This window comes from Sitophilus oryzae, unplaced genomic scaffold (genome assembly GCF_002938485.1).
Source record: "Sitophilus oryzae breed Bouriz unplaced genomic scaffold, Soryzae_2.0 scaffold_810_pilon_pilon, whole genome shotgun sequence".
Classification (NCBI taxonomy): Eukaryota; Metazoa; Arthropoda; class Insecta; order Coleoptera; family Curculionidae; genus Sitophilus; species Sitophilus oryzae.
This window is the reverse complement of record NW_022147429.1, coordinates 3,719,444-3,735,159: the sequence shown is the minus strand read 5'-3', so window position 1 is coordinate 3,735,159 and position 15,716 is coordinate 3,719,444. Positions and strand designations below refer to the sequence as shown.

The 15,716-nt window shown below is 30.6% G+C and overlaps 1 protein-coding gene across 3 annotated transcripts in view; it reads left to right on the top strand.

The window, feature by feature from the left end:
• The window catches only part of LOC115889135 (probable nuclear hormone receptor HR3), a 363,768-nt gene that overhangs the window by 205,273 nt on the left and 142,779 nt on the right, over nt 1-15,716 (top strand). Inside the window, exon 2 of one of the 3 annotated variants that reach the window (XM_030909072.1) lies at nt 5,724-6,249. The exons of the other annotated variants lie outside the window; for them this stretch is intronic. Within the exon in view, the coding sequence (XP_030764932.1) occupies nt 6,153-6,249 (97 nt within the window). The 5' untranslated portion in view covers nt 5,724-6,152. The remainder of the gene's footprint in view (nt 1-5,723; nt 6,250-15,716) is intronic. 3 annotated transcript variants of the gene reach the window in all.

Genomic DNA, 15,716 nt, shown 5'->3' with positions numbered 1-15,716 from the left:
AGTGCGCCGAGACGGCAATTATTTGGGCCAAAAAAACTTTGGTACGACTGATATCGGAGACGTGCAACTAACCTCAGTAAAACCGTCTCAGATACTTGTTTTTGTCATAGCCCTGAGACTGAATGATGAGTTATAACTCAAGAAAGGGGGGCACAATAGATCTATAAGGTCTTAACTTTCCTCTTCCCATACAATCTACAATATACGATACCAAAGACTAAAGTCACAAAGACTTGTGAAGGAATCAAATAAGTAAAATGAAAGAGAAAGAAAATGTAGATAATATGACACTCAAAAATTTAAACTGGCGGTATAGAATTATGAACATTACATATGTGTTTGTAAAGAAAATTATTTTAAGAAATTATACAAAAAAAATAAATATCAGTTAAATAATAATAGCCTTAAATAAATTTATGTATACGATGGCATGTGCTGACAAGAAACACCTACATTTTTATAGAACAGCGCGTTTTACATATACTTTTCATATTATATCGCTGTCGGCGAATTGGCGGTATCGAATTTCAAAAAGAGACGCTGCTCTGCGAGAAAAGCTCGGAGCATGCCGAAAGCTTAAGGTTTCTCTAGTGGATGCACTTACACACGCCATACATAGGAAAATCAATACCCTAAAGAAGATGTGACGACTTGTCTTGCATAGAATGAAAAGAAACTAGGAAATAGCGAAACACAGAACAGCCCTTAAATATATAATAAGGCGAGATCAAAAAGGTTCTTACTTTTAAAGAGCTTTTGGCTTTTAAAAAAATAGAAATTCTATTTAAAGGGTTATTTAGTCGTTTTAATCATTTAAAATATACACTAAATCAAAGTCGATTATTCCTTACATAGAATATCTAGATTCTAGATGCGGTACATACTTATACAAAAACCTTTTGGAAATTTACATTTTCGTAACTTTTTATAATCTTCTTCCAAACTCTTCTATAATAGATTTTTCGTTTCTTCGATTTTCATAGGTATATCGGGTATTTTTCAAAAGTCACTCACCCTTATAACTTTTTTATTTTTTTTAGATAAAAAAAACGATATTTGAAATGTTGACATTTGATGATAGTGCATGACAAATAAGTTTACAAATAGTTTTGGTCAAGTTTTGGTCTTTCCTCTGTTAATGAAAATAACAACAACCTTTGATTTTTAAATAGTATCTTCGACCTTCAGCCATTTTTTACTTTATTTTATAAAGTAAGTTAGAAGAATTTCTATTAGAAAGAATTAAGAGAATTTTATAAAGTAAGTCGTTAGAAGGACATATCGTATGATAGCAGCTTCTGACATTTGCGCGTAAAGAAGTGTTTTAAATTTCAATCTAGACTACCATGGCTGTATTAAAACTACTAATTTTTAATCAAACCTTGGAAAAATGGATTTGATCGTATAATGTTTTTCGTGGCTTTTCCTGGGCGTTTAAAAGATGCCCAAATCGTATTTTTAATCATAACTAATCTTTACAAAAGGAACGAGAGTGGCTCATTAGCATATTTTAAAAAAGCATTTTTTACGAATAATTTAGCAGCACATACTTGGTAATTCGAGTTAAATTGTCGTTATGAACACAACCATTGCACTCCAGATTGTAAGTTTAAAATACTATTTTTAAGCGAAAATGTCGAAAGTTGACATATGATATGTCATTCTATTCAGAATGTCATTTTCTATCAAATAATGTAAAAAAAATCATATACTGACATAACAAATATCGTTTTTTGTCTGAAAAAACAAAAATAGTTATAGGGGTGAGAGATTTTTGAAAAACACCCGGTATACACTATCTGTAATATATTCAAATTAGAAAAAATACCTAAATTAGAAAAACGTAAATATTTTAAAATGATAAATAGTGAAATAACCATTCAATCTCAGAAGTTAAATCTTCTAGTTCACGATACTAACATTAGCAATATTTAAAGTATACTGTATAAAATAATGTCGATATAACAGTTTCGTAAAAAAATGTTATCTGTTATTTTTATAAATTAGAGGGTACAGAAATTAGTAGAATCATAATTTATGAAATCGAGAAGTCTTGCATCAACCACAGTTGTGTAAAAATAATTAAGCACCTGTATAATTAGCGATTACAAAGTAAACATACATACTTATATTATTTCAATTAAAAGTTTAACCATTAGAGTGTAATTTTATAAGGCTATGATGCATTACTAGAGACGAGTCCTTATTTTTTTTAATTGTGAATTGTTTTTCATAACTCAATGGTATTGGAATCACCGTTCTTCATTAATTTTATATTTTTCCAAAGCAGATCTACAAAATATTCAGGGAGTTCCAATATTCCGTGGACATAAAACAACTACGTATTTTTTGGATGAAAATAAGTTAATTGCACAAAATTTACCTTTATACAAAACTGCTTTGTTTGGTTAGATTAGGTTAGGTTAGGTTATATTATGAAATGAGATTTAAAAATTTTGAAATTGTCACACTACCTGCCCACTACTTCTCTCTTGCATTTCCTCGTCTTATTTTCTGATTTTTCTTGCTTCTACTGCTGCTTTAAGTTCTTGTGTAAACAGTAAAATTAAATTGGTCTTCGTTCTCATCAATATCTGACAACATTATGGCTTCTTTTGATACATAAATTTGAAGGAAGGAACGAAAAATCCAAAATTGACAAAAGGATTTTTACTGGATTTGAATGTTAACACTTCAACGTAGACCACTAGATATTTTTCTCATTTTCGAAATAAAATATTGTATCTAGTTTTTGTTTAATGTTGTGGTTGTAAACAAAATAGTACCTATCCAAATAAATATATTAAAACGATAAAGAGGAAAGTTTTCATTTCCCTCTTGAGATTTATTTAATGTGTAGATCTCTTGGCTGTAGCAAAGCTGTAGTAACACCTAGTTTCCCTACAATAGCAAATAAAGTGTGTAATATACTATTCATCTATACTGAATTACGATTTAAAAAGAATGAAATATAACAGCGCTTTCATATGGAGCGGAGCGTCCGCGACGGACCGTCCGTCGTGTTTTTTCAAGATAGCCGTCGAACGAACTCCGTCGGACGGAGCATACGCGACCATCTGAAATTGTTAATATAAACTCATGGTATTTGCTCGAAGGCGCGGACGCTCCGCTCCATCTGAAAGCGCTGTAAGGCTTTAAAATTATTATAACAAACTACATTTGCAATTATTTGAAGAAGTTTTTATTTAAAGATTTCTTGTATTGTAAGAATAATATACCTACAATTTTTTTATTTATCAATGATAATGTTAAGCAAATGTTAGAACAACCGGCTCAACTTTCGTTTAGCCGAAATCTGTTATATAAAAAATGACTTTATATATGCGTTCTAGAAGGCGTTAGGAGTACAAATATACAAAAATTTTCCTGCGGAAATGCGTCATTTTCATTTTTCGGACTTTAGTATAGCCGAAATCTGTTACATCAAAACTAGTCTTCGGGATGTGTTTTACACATTTTTCTAAACATAAAAACACAAAAAAGTGTCTGCGGAAATATTTTATTTTTATTTTACATAAAAAAATGCTTTGACTTGACTTTGACTTGAAAATGATTGACATGAATGACAAATTGACGTGAAAAGTGAACTTATATTTGTTTTATAAGAGCGTTTACAAGCATAGAAATACAAAAAAATTCCTGTGGACATGTGTCAATGTCATCTTGTGCACTTTGTTTTTCATACATTTTTCAGTTTAGAAGCTTACGGGACCCGGGAGCGAATAGGGGTGCTGGGTGGGGTAAAACATCTTTCGGAGGTATAACAATTCTTGTAGAATAGATAATATAATAAGGCGAATATATTATTGTATAAACTGCCTACTTTTTAAAAAATGGTGTGCATGTTATAGCGATTGTAGCAATATTAAGCTGATAAGAATAGATATTATTCATTGAGCTATGTTAAAGGTCGGGAAGCGGATCACTATTCGTTCTAAAACATGAAAAAGGCAAAATTCCGTAAACTTTTTTGTGATTTTTTTGCCACTTTAGTTCCGCTGGGAGTCGAACCCAGATCGCGGAGGTGAACAGTTTGCAGCACTAACGCACTACAAACTGTGCCGACCTCCCCGGGTATTACGCCCATTTCTTTTGGTGTTTTTATAGTGGAAAATATGTCTAAAATTCAACGAAACAACTAGCGTAACTGATTTCGGCTATTCTAAAGTCAGAACATTTTTTTATATAAAATTAAAATAAAAAGTTTCCGCACAGTTTTTTTTTGTGTTTTTATAATCGGAAAAATGTCTAAAATTTAATACAAACATTGTTATAAATGTAACAGATTTTGGGTATTCTAAAGTCAGAGCATTTCTTATATAAAATGAAAATCAAAAATTTCCGCAGACAATTTTTTGTGTTCCTATGTCCAGAAAAATGACTAAAACACATCCCAGAAGCTAGTTTTAACGTATCAGATTTCGGCTATTCTAAAGTCCGGAAAATCAAAAATTGACGCATTTCCGGAGGAAATTTTTTGTATATTTGTACTTCTAACGCCTTCTAGAACGCATATATAAAGTCATTTTTTATATAACTAAAAGTCCACCCGAACAACCTCCCTATTAATTTACGTAATCTGTTGTTCGCGATTCTGCCTACCTCAATCTGTTTCAATGTAATCCTCTGTAGCACACGCTGCTAGCGCCACCAACGGAACACTATTATATAACTATCTGGCGTCCCGGTGTTACTCGATACGGACATGGGATATCGCGTTGATAAAATGTAAACATAACGCGAATCACGAGTCGTGTTTGGTTTCATAACACAACGACTAGGATGATGTTATGTAACCGATTATATAAGTAATCTAGATTAACTTACGCTGAATATAAACATCGTCCACGTGTCAATTTACCAAAATGTATCTAGAAAGGATACAATTAACCGTTGTTGATATATCATTCTAATAAAGTTCTTTAATTTATTGTTTTATATTATTTTCTTTGTCATTTTTGAAAATATAAATGCATCACAATATAATATGATAATATTTTTAATATCTGACAAAAATGCACCTATAAAATTATACAGCCAAATTTCGGAGGATAATTCGTTTAAACATTTAGCTGTGAAATCTTAAAATACATATAAAAATTAAAGTTAGTGGTGCATATTTTTACCCAATTATGTTCGATAGGATAGATATAAGTTAATAATTTTAGTTTAATTCAGCTTAAATTCGGCCATTATTACTAGAAACACAGAGAAGTTTCAACAAAAGTTGTCACAGGATTTTTGAGATAATAATTACAAAAAACACATTAGAAAAAAGGTTAACATCCTTAGTACAGATACGTAGATATGTCTAAATGCTGTTATCAAGGTTAACACTTTTTTTGATTTTATGAAGATCCTAAACCTAGGCGAGTGACTTTGACAAACCTTAAAAATTATATAAGTCTTTCTTGAATATTTTTTGATCTTGTTGTTGCTGCCAAAACAACCTGTATGAAGAACAGTTTGTTTACATTTGTTGTTCCAAAATAAATCAAGGTATAGGGTTAATCTATGCATGTCTAATTTATCAACGAAATATTATTTTGAAAAATATATTTTATCATTAGCTACTAACTTGAAAGCTAGGAATGAAAGAAATTCGTCGAACATTACAGTTGCCTATTTATGAAAATCTAATGGTTAATAATGGTCTTACATATTATAAAACCAAAGATGGCAACTTTTTTTCTATTCTCTAGGTTTCAACCAAAAAAAAAATAGAAATCACTTAAATGGCGAGAGGAAAAACTAAGACAATTAGAACACTAGCATGAAGCTATGGAGAATCTATTGCTATAAACGTACCAAAAACAAGACTAACAGTACTATGAATCGGAAGCTAGGACTTGGTTAACGACAGTGCCTACCAACAGCCCAGTGTAATTTAATAGATGTATAAAAGAAACATTTTTTTTTCAAATTTATTTGTAATAAAATTCCTATTTGTTTGTCGTTGATAGAAAACTAAACTATATCGGTAGTGCCCTACTTTACATCTGGAGTATTCTTCTCTTTGTGACGTAAATTTGTGTTAAAAGTGATATTGGAAAGCATGCGGACAAAGGACGAACGGGGACAACACAGTTTTAGGAACGTTCAGTGAGGATTTTTTATTTTTTTTCTTCAAAATGTTTGAAATGTGGAACAATGTCTCGACAAAACTCGAGATTCAACAAACCCAAATTCAGTCGCAACAACCTCATACCTCCAGTGGATCTATCAAAGGTAAACATATTATTTATTATACTTTGATTTATTAATTCGTTGCATTTGACTACTGATCAAATAGTGATCAAAATATACAAAAAGCATGGTGTGCTTGATATGAATTATTGTTAAAGATATTTTTATGGGTACTTTAAATTTAAAATAAATAACACACACCACGCTTTTTACTTCTTGAAAAATAATATCTGTAGTATCTGTGAGATGCTTGATGCAGGGTGTCTCAAAAAGCATGTGCCATCTCTCATGGGGAGATTCCTCTCGTAAAAATAAGATTTATTTTTTATATCAGCATAGGTCCGATTCTGCTTTGTTTCGTAGATACAGGGGACTAAGTCTTAATTTTTTCTGATTGATTACAATTTTCTTCCAAATGCTTTTAGCGATTCGAATGAAATTTTGACGGTAAAAGTAATTATAAGGGATATACAGGGTGTTACAAATTCGAGGTACGAGCATTGGTATCTCGGAAACCGTAAGAGATACGAATATGGTTAAATTGGGGCAAAGTCGCGCTTTAGGATGATCACCAAGATGCCATCAAAAAAGTTTTAAAAATTTCAAGGATTGCTGAGTTTTTTGGAATATGGTTAAAGAGTTCTTTGGAATATGGTTAAATTGGGGCAAAGTCGCGCTTTAGGATGATCACCAAGATGCCATCAAAAAAGTTTTAAAAATTTCAAGGATTGCTGAGTTTTTTGGAAAAAACGGATTTTTTTGAAAGTCAATTTTATTTTTTCCAGGCGTTACTTTTTAGAAAATCAAAAAACTAATTGCACATTCATGGCTACTTTATTAGGGCTATCTGACAGTATTTTTATATTTTCGAATTAGCTGATAATTTCTGAGATACAGAGGCCAACTTAATTTTTTCAAATACGGACCTGCATTTTTTATTCCAAGTTTTTAAAGAACTCGGTCGCCTGAGTACAATCATATGCCACACTTGATACTTTTTTTTGTTTTAGTACCTTAAGAATAACAAAACTATTTAATTATTATTTAAAATAATTTCAAGTCCGACTCTGTTTTTTTTAATTATTTAATCTGATTATATTCATCTCAACAATATGGATCAGCGCTAATTAACATTGAATAAGGAAAATCTAGCCCATTGAAAGATTCAAATAAATAATATCCAGGTCAGCAATTTGAAAATATTATTTTTAACTTTTTTTATTGCGAATTTGAAATCTCCATGTACGATCTAATAATATGCATAATATTAATCGTAGTTATTATAAATAAATCAACTTCTACAAACTAGTTCCCAATGCTCCACAGGTTCGATAGGGTTATCACCGTCCCTTGCACAAATGTATTTTTCTTTCAATCTGATTTATAGCTCTTTAAACATATCTTCTTCTTATATTTCCGAATGCATTCTGTGCTCTTTATTGTAAATGTTGAAATGTATTGATATCACTTCAAGTAATGCCCAATAATTTTATATTATTTTATTGCATTTGATTTTCCGTATTCAATGTTTTACCTCACGTCATTGTTAAGTTTAATTCAATATTGTAACGATGAACAGATAAAATATTTAAAAAACCAGAGCCGGACTTGAAATTAGTTTAATTAAATTGTGTTCAAATGTCCGAAACAAAAAAAAATATTAAGTGTGGCATATCATTGTAGCATATCTCAGGAGACCGAGTTCTTTCAAAATCTGAAATAAAAAATGCAGGTCCGTATTTAAAAAAATCAAGTTGGCCTCTGTATCCCACAAATTATCAGATAATTTAAAAATCTAAAAATGCTATCAGTTAGCCCTAATAAAGTGGCTATGAGAATGTGCAATTCGTTTCTTGATTTTCTAAAAATTAACGACAGGAAAAAATAAAATTGATTTTCAAAAAAATCCGTTTTTCCCAAAAAAACTCAGCAATCCTTGAAAATTTCAAAACTTTTTTGATAGAATCTTGGTGAACATCCCAAGGCGCAACTTTGCCCCAATTTAACCATCTTCGTATCTCTTACGGTTTCCGAGATACCAATGCTCGTACCTCGAATTTGTAGCACCCTGTATATTTTAATTTTAAAAAAAGCTTCGACATATTCACCAGGGACGTGCATATGGGTTATTACTGGAATATTTTTTCTAAAAAACATGTGCGGCCCTGACTTTTAGTTCTCTTGTTAGCAAAATTCTGTAGTTTGTTGCGACATATTTTAATGCTAAAAAAGTTTCGCCAATATTCACCAGGAACGTGCCATTTACCATTTACCATTAGAATGTTTTTTTTTTGGTAGAAAAATATTCTAATGGTAACCCATATGCACGTTCCTGGTGAATATGTCGACACTTTTTTAGCATTAAAATATGTCGCAACAAACTACAAAATTTTGCTAAAGAAAGTTCAGCACTAAAATATGTCGCACTTATAGTAACTTTTACCCTCAAAATTTCATTCGAATCACTTAATGTTTTTTATAGACTGCAAAAAAATTAGAGTCACTATAAAACCGTATACTATTCTAGGTTTATAATTTTATAATGTTTTTTAATTTTTATTAAAAACGGTAATTCTATCTTCTATCACCCGGCCGCACAGTGGGCAAAAATCCAGAAGTATGTTGCAAAAATTCTTTTATTGTACGATTTCATTCAAATTTGGTAAAAACATTCTATGCCAGTAGCCCGTGAACCCAGTTAGTTTTGGCTGACTTGAGATTGGCTGGGGGTGGTGGGGGGGATTCATAAAATGGAAAAATCATCTTTTGACTAATACAGCTACCAAAATGCGGTAAGAATATTTTACATTTCATTAAATTTTACGATTTTTGGCAGAGCCAAGACGAAACAGACATATATTGAGCAATTATTACTCCTCCGGCATATACAGGGTTTGTTAGGTTAGGTATATATATTGACATCCTCTGTATCTTTTTATTCGACGTTTTCGAAAAAAGTGTCTTGAATAAAAGTTTAATGGTCTGGAATACATTTTTCAAAACAGTCTTCTTTGCATATACCGGGTGCCTTAGAAATCCTGTGCGTGGCCCAACTTTCTTATTCCAAATTAGTACCCAATTTTTTATTTATTTTTTTTTATTTTCTTCTAAAAATCCTAACTACTTTTATGTAGCATATCCTATACCTAATTTGAAATAAGATAGTTGAACCACGCCCAGATTTTTTGAAGCACTTTGGATATGCGAAATAGACTTTTTTGGCAAATTTATTCAAAACCACTTTCATTTGAGACAGTTTTCGGAAACATCAAATAAAAAAGATAAAGGGGGTGTCAATGTATAAAAGAAAACCCTAAGTATACTAATCCAGTCGAACTTTTATTCAAGATAGTTTGTCATTTGAATAAGTTGGGTCTCTAATAATACCAGACAATATGTGAACAATATTTTATTATTATATTTTAAATAAGTAACAATATTCTGAGACTTAAACAATGACGATTTCGAAAATAACAGAACTTATACCTATTAAAAATATCTAAATTTTATTTTACCACCTACTATTTACTGATATTTTGTTTTATAACAGCTTGAAGCAATGGTCACGAAGTGTACATTTTTAAATCTGAAAGAAAAATCCATTTCATTTAATTTAAAAAATTAGGTACTCTCAAAATTTTTCAATTTGTCAAAAAATGTCATTTGACATTTATGACATACCTCTTCGGAAATCTTGAGAAAAATTACGTAACTTTATATTTCAAGTTCTTCTCTAACTACTATAACAATTAATTTATGAGAAGTATCCACATAAAGGATCTTACTATACACATACGCATGGAGACATACGCTTCAAATAAGTTTAAAGTTGCGATTTTTTGCGATTTTTTTGACTTAACTTTTCTAAGATAGAATATATGCCACTATCAAAAAAACCGTAAATGATTATGTTCTACTTTGACCTTTACCTAGTTTTTATCCAAAAAAATCAAAATAAAAGATCCTTTTTTACTTACTTTGACATTAAATTTACCGCAACCGGGAATCTACGTAAAACACATTATGACAATTTTACAATAATTATTGACAGCAAGCTAAGGTCGTCCGATTCAATTGTTATAATACTGTGTCACTTGAACGCAACGCCTACTATTTAAAAAATTGTAGAAAAAAGGCAGTTATTGGACACAAATTAACTGAAAATGTAGGTTTTGCGCAAAGTTCGTTTTACAGCCCCTCGAAAGAGACTCCGAATAAGGTTTTTTGTTAGTTTTATGTGATTTCCTCTTAACTAATATGTTTCCAATCTAATGTTATTGCCATAAATGCTAACTGTGGATGTTATTTTTTGCAACTTGGTTTGGACATATTGCCTACTGTAGGTCGGATAGTTCTGGCAGCTGTGGCCATTATACCAAAATACTACTATATCTACCGTACGATCGAATAAAACGGCGTCAGCGATGGCTATGAAATGAACATCGATGACATATCCCATATAAATCTACACATAAAATGACAGCGATCTTCATTTCATAGCCATCGCCGACGCCGTTTTTATTCGATCATACGGTATATCTCTGACTACTACCTACTACTAACTGCTACTAACCAACAATTTGTTTTGTCTGGCCTGTTTTTCTTTAAATGTTCTTTCATTATTCATGTTGGGGATTTATTTTTAAATTATGTTATTCGTTAGGCAACCAGTAAACTCAAAGAATAAGTATTTCTTTTGGATAATTAAAATTGTCACTTTAAATTTTACATAACCAAATTGTCACTCTAAATCGCTGCCTTTTTTAGACAGATGTCACTTGTCTTGTCATTATTCAGTTCATTATTCGAATTCTCAGAATGTTGTTCTCAAAAGTTTCATATTAAAATAAAATTTAATCAATCACAAAATTGTTTATCTCCATCATTTACCGGATTAATAATACAGAAATTACAGTTCAATTACAAACAATTCACTATTTATAGTGACCAAATTGTCACTGTGTATCTATAATAAGCCTAAGATTTTCAGTCTTATTGTGAAATTTTTATAGTTTTACAATATCATTTTGAAAAAGCCTAGGCGTATTATAATAAGCCTTTGAATAAGAAGCCTAAGGAAGGAGCATAATGCTATCCATGTATTCATGCATGGTGGGCGGAAAAAGGACTCTAGGGTGGGGATTCTTGACAGTTCTGTTTGACGATTCATTTGGCACATTTGAATTTGATTTGAAATTTTGTGGATTTGTCAGTCTTTACGGAACTTATTTTATGTTATTTATTTTTATTCTACTACTGATAGTTGTATAAAGGTAGTAAATCTAGATGGAAATTGTGGCAGAACTTAAATTAACAGTGACACTATCGCGATTTGTCGAAAAAGACTCTAAAATAGTTGGTTGTGTAGCGTGCGGTAGATCTCGGCAAAAATGTGTGAAATAATGGAACAACTTCTCGCTAGTAAGTGACTATATAATATACATACGTGTAGTAAACCGATCATTTATGAAATTCACTTATATTAACTAATTATATATTTTTTCTTGCATTTTTGCTTTTATTTACTACTTGTCAAAGATTAGATGTCAAAGAATTTAGATACGTCAATTTGACTTACCTGCTTCAGTAGCGTCTCGGATGTTTGTGTTAATAAATAATTATTAAAACTTATCTATTTTTATTATAATAATATGTTTTTATAACAATTTTAATAACTACCAACATTTATTTACAACGTAAAATAAAAAAAAATATTGAGTCTACCCCACGTCTACCCTACATCATAGTTTTACATTTTTTAAATAAAATTAGAACGGCAAATATAAACCAGAATTTAAGTCGGCCATATTTGAGTCCTATCGCGGTGGACCTATGATTTTTGATATGCTCCTTCCTTAGTCTTCTTATTCAAAGTAATAAGCCTGGTTTTACAATACGCTCTACGACATATCCAAATTATCACTCTAAATTACTGTCTTTTTTAGACAGATGTCACTTGTCTTGTCATTATTCAATTCATTATTCGAATTCTCAGAATGTTGTCAGAGATGATGAAAAATAAAATTTAATCAATCACAAAATTGTTTATCTCCCTCATTTACCGGATTAATAATACAGAAATTACAGTTTAATTGCAAACAATTCACTATTTATAGTGATTTACAGCAATTTTATTAAATTATACGAATATTCTCGTTGATTATTGGTTTGAAGTAAACATGACAGTGTCGTCTAATAAAGATATGAGTTCCTAAATCTAAATTCTAATTCTGGGCTGGCAAATGAGCTAGATGCTTTACCTAGACTCTTATTCAGAAGCGACAGACCTATCGATGAAAATATGCATGAAAATTTACTTCCCAGCACACAACCAGACCATTGGTACACATCAAGGTTGGTACAGTATCAAGTTTATTATAGCTCTGATTATAGTGATTTTCTTAGCCGTATGGTACAAATTGTTAGCCAGTGTTGCCACAAGCTTATTTTTCATCGGGGTGGATTATCACGAGATAGCGGAGTTAAATTGTTTTACAAAGGGGGTAGAAGAGGGGGTAGCTCTGGCAACACCACCGTTATCACTTTTCCTCTCGCTACCACGCGAGTCACGGCCGTCTCGCGACCGTTATTCAAGGCCGTGTGTATTATGAAGTTTTACTGTCATCGTCGAGCATTTTTAAATGGGGATTCTCTCAATTTTCCGAATTATATTAAAAAACTATTGGTACTTTGGACGGGATTTAACCAAAATTCATTCTTATTGAGCGTCTATGTCGAGTAAGGAGTAACTAACTACACCAAATCTCATCTGAATCTCTGGTATAGTTTTGAAGATATCGTCATTATTCACTGTGGTGATAATGTAAATAACATAATATTATACAGAAAGTATGGTGTGCTTGATATAAATTTACTATACATATTTTATAAGTAATTATTGTTTTTGTAGATATTTTTAAATAAACAAAAGATTTTTTTTGACAATTTCATTCAATTGGCAATAGAACAAAACAGAGTTAAAGAAAACTAAAAAAGAGAAGCAACGAAGAGTATCTATATATGCATATTAACTAAATTACACCTTTTCCTTATTCATCCTTACATAAGTTAATTCAAGCACTCTACAGTAAATTTATAAATAATTTATAATAATAAGCCGAGGCCGGAAATGTGCTAGCAATAATTAACTTGGCCGATGTTAAGCTTTTAAATAAATTGTGTAATAGAGTTCATTATTTAGACTGACTTGTCTTAAAATTAACAGAAAATGATTCTAGATTAGAAACCTTAGCGATACAAGGTGGATACCGCAATTGATACCGCTTTTTTACTTCTCTCTTAATTTTCTCCACTTTTATTAATTTTTTTATAGGCTTTAGGTTTAAGAGAGTACATCCTAACTTTCCTAATACACTACTCCAAATAATTATCGCATATTTGAAAAAAAATAATTATTACATATTTGTAAATGAACCATGCATTTTTCTGGCTTCCTCCTTGCTAATGTGTGAAACAGTAAACAAATCTTCATCATTATCATCTATTGTATATCATATACTATTGATTCATTGCAGTTTTTTGTTCATATAAAATATTGGGCATTACAAAAAATTAAGTTTAAAAGAAATCTATTTTACACAATTTATACAAAACCTTGCTTTCGAGCAAGTCTTATGTTTTCTGGTGAAGTAACTGTTAAATTCTAAACTTTACGGTTGTTGTTATAGTTCATCGACCAGCAAAAATCTGTAAAACTATCGATTTATAACAAATCTCTCTTTTTTAACACTAAATAATAAATATTATCTTTTTTCATCATGTTTTACTCAATTACATGAAGTTAATTTAAAAGTCGGCATAAAATTATGTATATATTATTAAAATATGTAAATTAATACATTCCTTTACATTACAATAAAAATCGAAAAAATTAACCTAATGTAATATCCTTGTATATGAATTTTTAAAGTAGCTCAACCTAAGACGTTTATGGATGTAAAGCACCAGATGGCGGGGCGTATTTCACAGTCTTTTACTACAGAAAAATATTTTTTGTTACTCTGAATTTTGAAGCGACCAATAAAAACAGAGAAAATAAAAATCGATAATTTTCGGACCATGCCAATTGGTTACTAATCGACCAGATACTTTTTGTCTATTAGATATGCTATAAAAGCTGGTAATTATACAATTCGACCATTGTAAATACCCGACAATTCCGCAAGGCCGACGAGGCCGATGCTTTTCACTGATAAGAAAAAAAAAATGGTTGTTTAGATAATTTTCGAGATATTTTTTCTTTCTGAATGCACATTTTTAAAGTATTTTATATTCTTTGTCCGCTTGATCTATTATACTGGTCGCACGTATCGAAGTTCTGTTTCTTCTAGTTTTAAAAAATGTTCTTATTTCTTTATAGTTGTAGTGGTTGTAGTGTAAAATTAGATTAATTTTATTAAGTTTGATTATAATGCTTAGTGTAGAATACCAGAAATAGTTTAGTAGTGTTTTTATAGTTTATTTATTTTGTAGTTAAGTAGTAGGTGAAGGGATAATTTGGTTATTTTTTCTTTTTGTTTGATTAATTAGTAAGTTTATAATTTTTCCAGTGTAAAATACAAGAAGTAGAGTTGTGTAGTGTTTGTATAAGAGATTATTTCGTTTATTTTGTAGATGAGTAGTAGGTGAAGGTATTTGGGTATTTTTTCTTTTTGTTTTTCTTCTAATTGTAGTAATTCTATTAAGTATTGTGATAGATACGCTGATACGCTATATATTCCTTCAACTTCGTTGAAAAGTGCGTTATCATATGTATAATTTTGGTTTTCTGGTAGTAGAATATGCGAAAAAAAATCTGATCAAATTTATTTTAAATTAAATTAATCGAGTCTTATTAATCAAATTAATCTAGTCAAATAAAAATAATAGTTTCTAAATACTATACAGGATGAGTTTCCTACGATGTTCTCTATGGGTATCTCGGAAACTACTGGAGATAGAGTCGGTTAAATGGGGAAAGAATTGCAGTTTTGTGGGGTCATAAATATGCGCCTTTCGGATTTTTCGGAGAAGTTCAAGGCTTACTAGATATTTCGAAAAACACAAATTTTGGCTATTTTAAAACTTGTCTCTAATTCCATTATATATCTACCGTATGGTTGAATAAAAACGGCGTCAACGATGGCTATGAAATGAAGATCGTTGTCATTTTATATGTAAAATTATATGGAAAATATCATCGATCGTCATTTCATAGCCATCGCTGACGCCGTTTTTATTCGATCATATGGTATTTTTGACAAAAAGTTTTCAGATAAAAGTTGTAGATAATCACATACCTAATGAGTTTGTGTTTTCTGTTTTTTTTTCTAAAGCTTGTCATTTTTGACATATGACACAAACATTATGTTTTTTTTAAATGGAAATCCTAGTTGGCCATGACTTTATAAAAAGCGCCATTCTTTAAGCTTTTCAGCGATATAGGTATAATATGTTTTTCTTTTTCGAAAAATTACAAGTTATAGCCAATTCTTTTCTTTCTTGGCTAA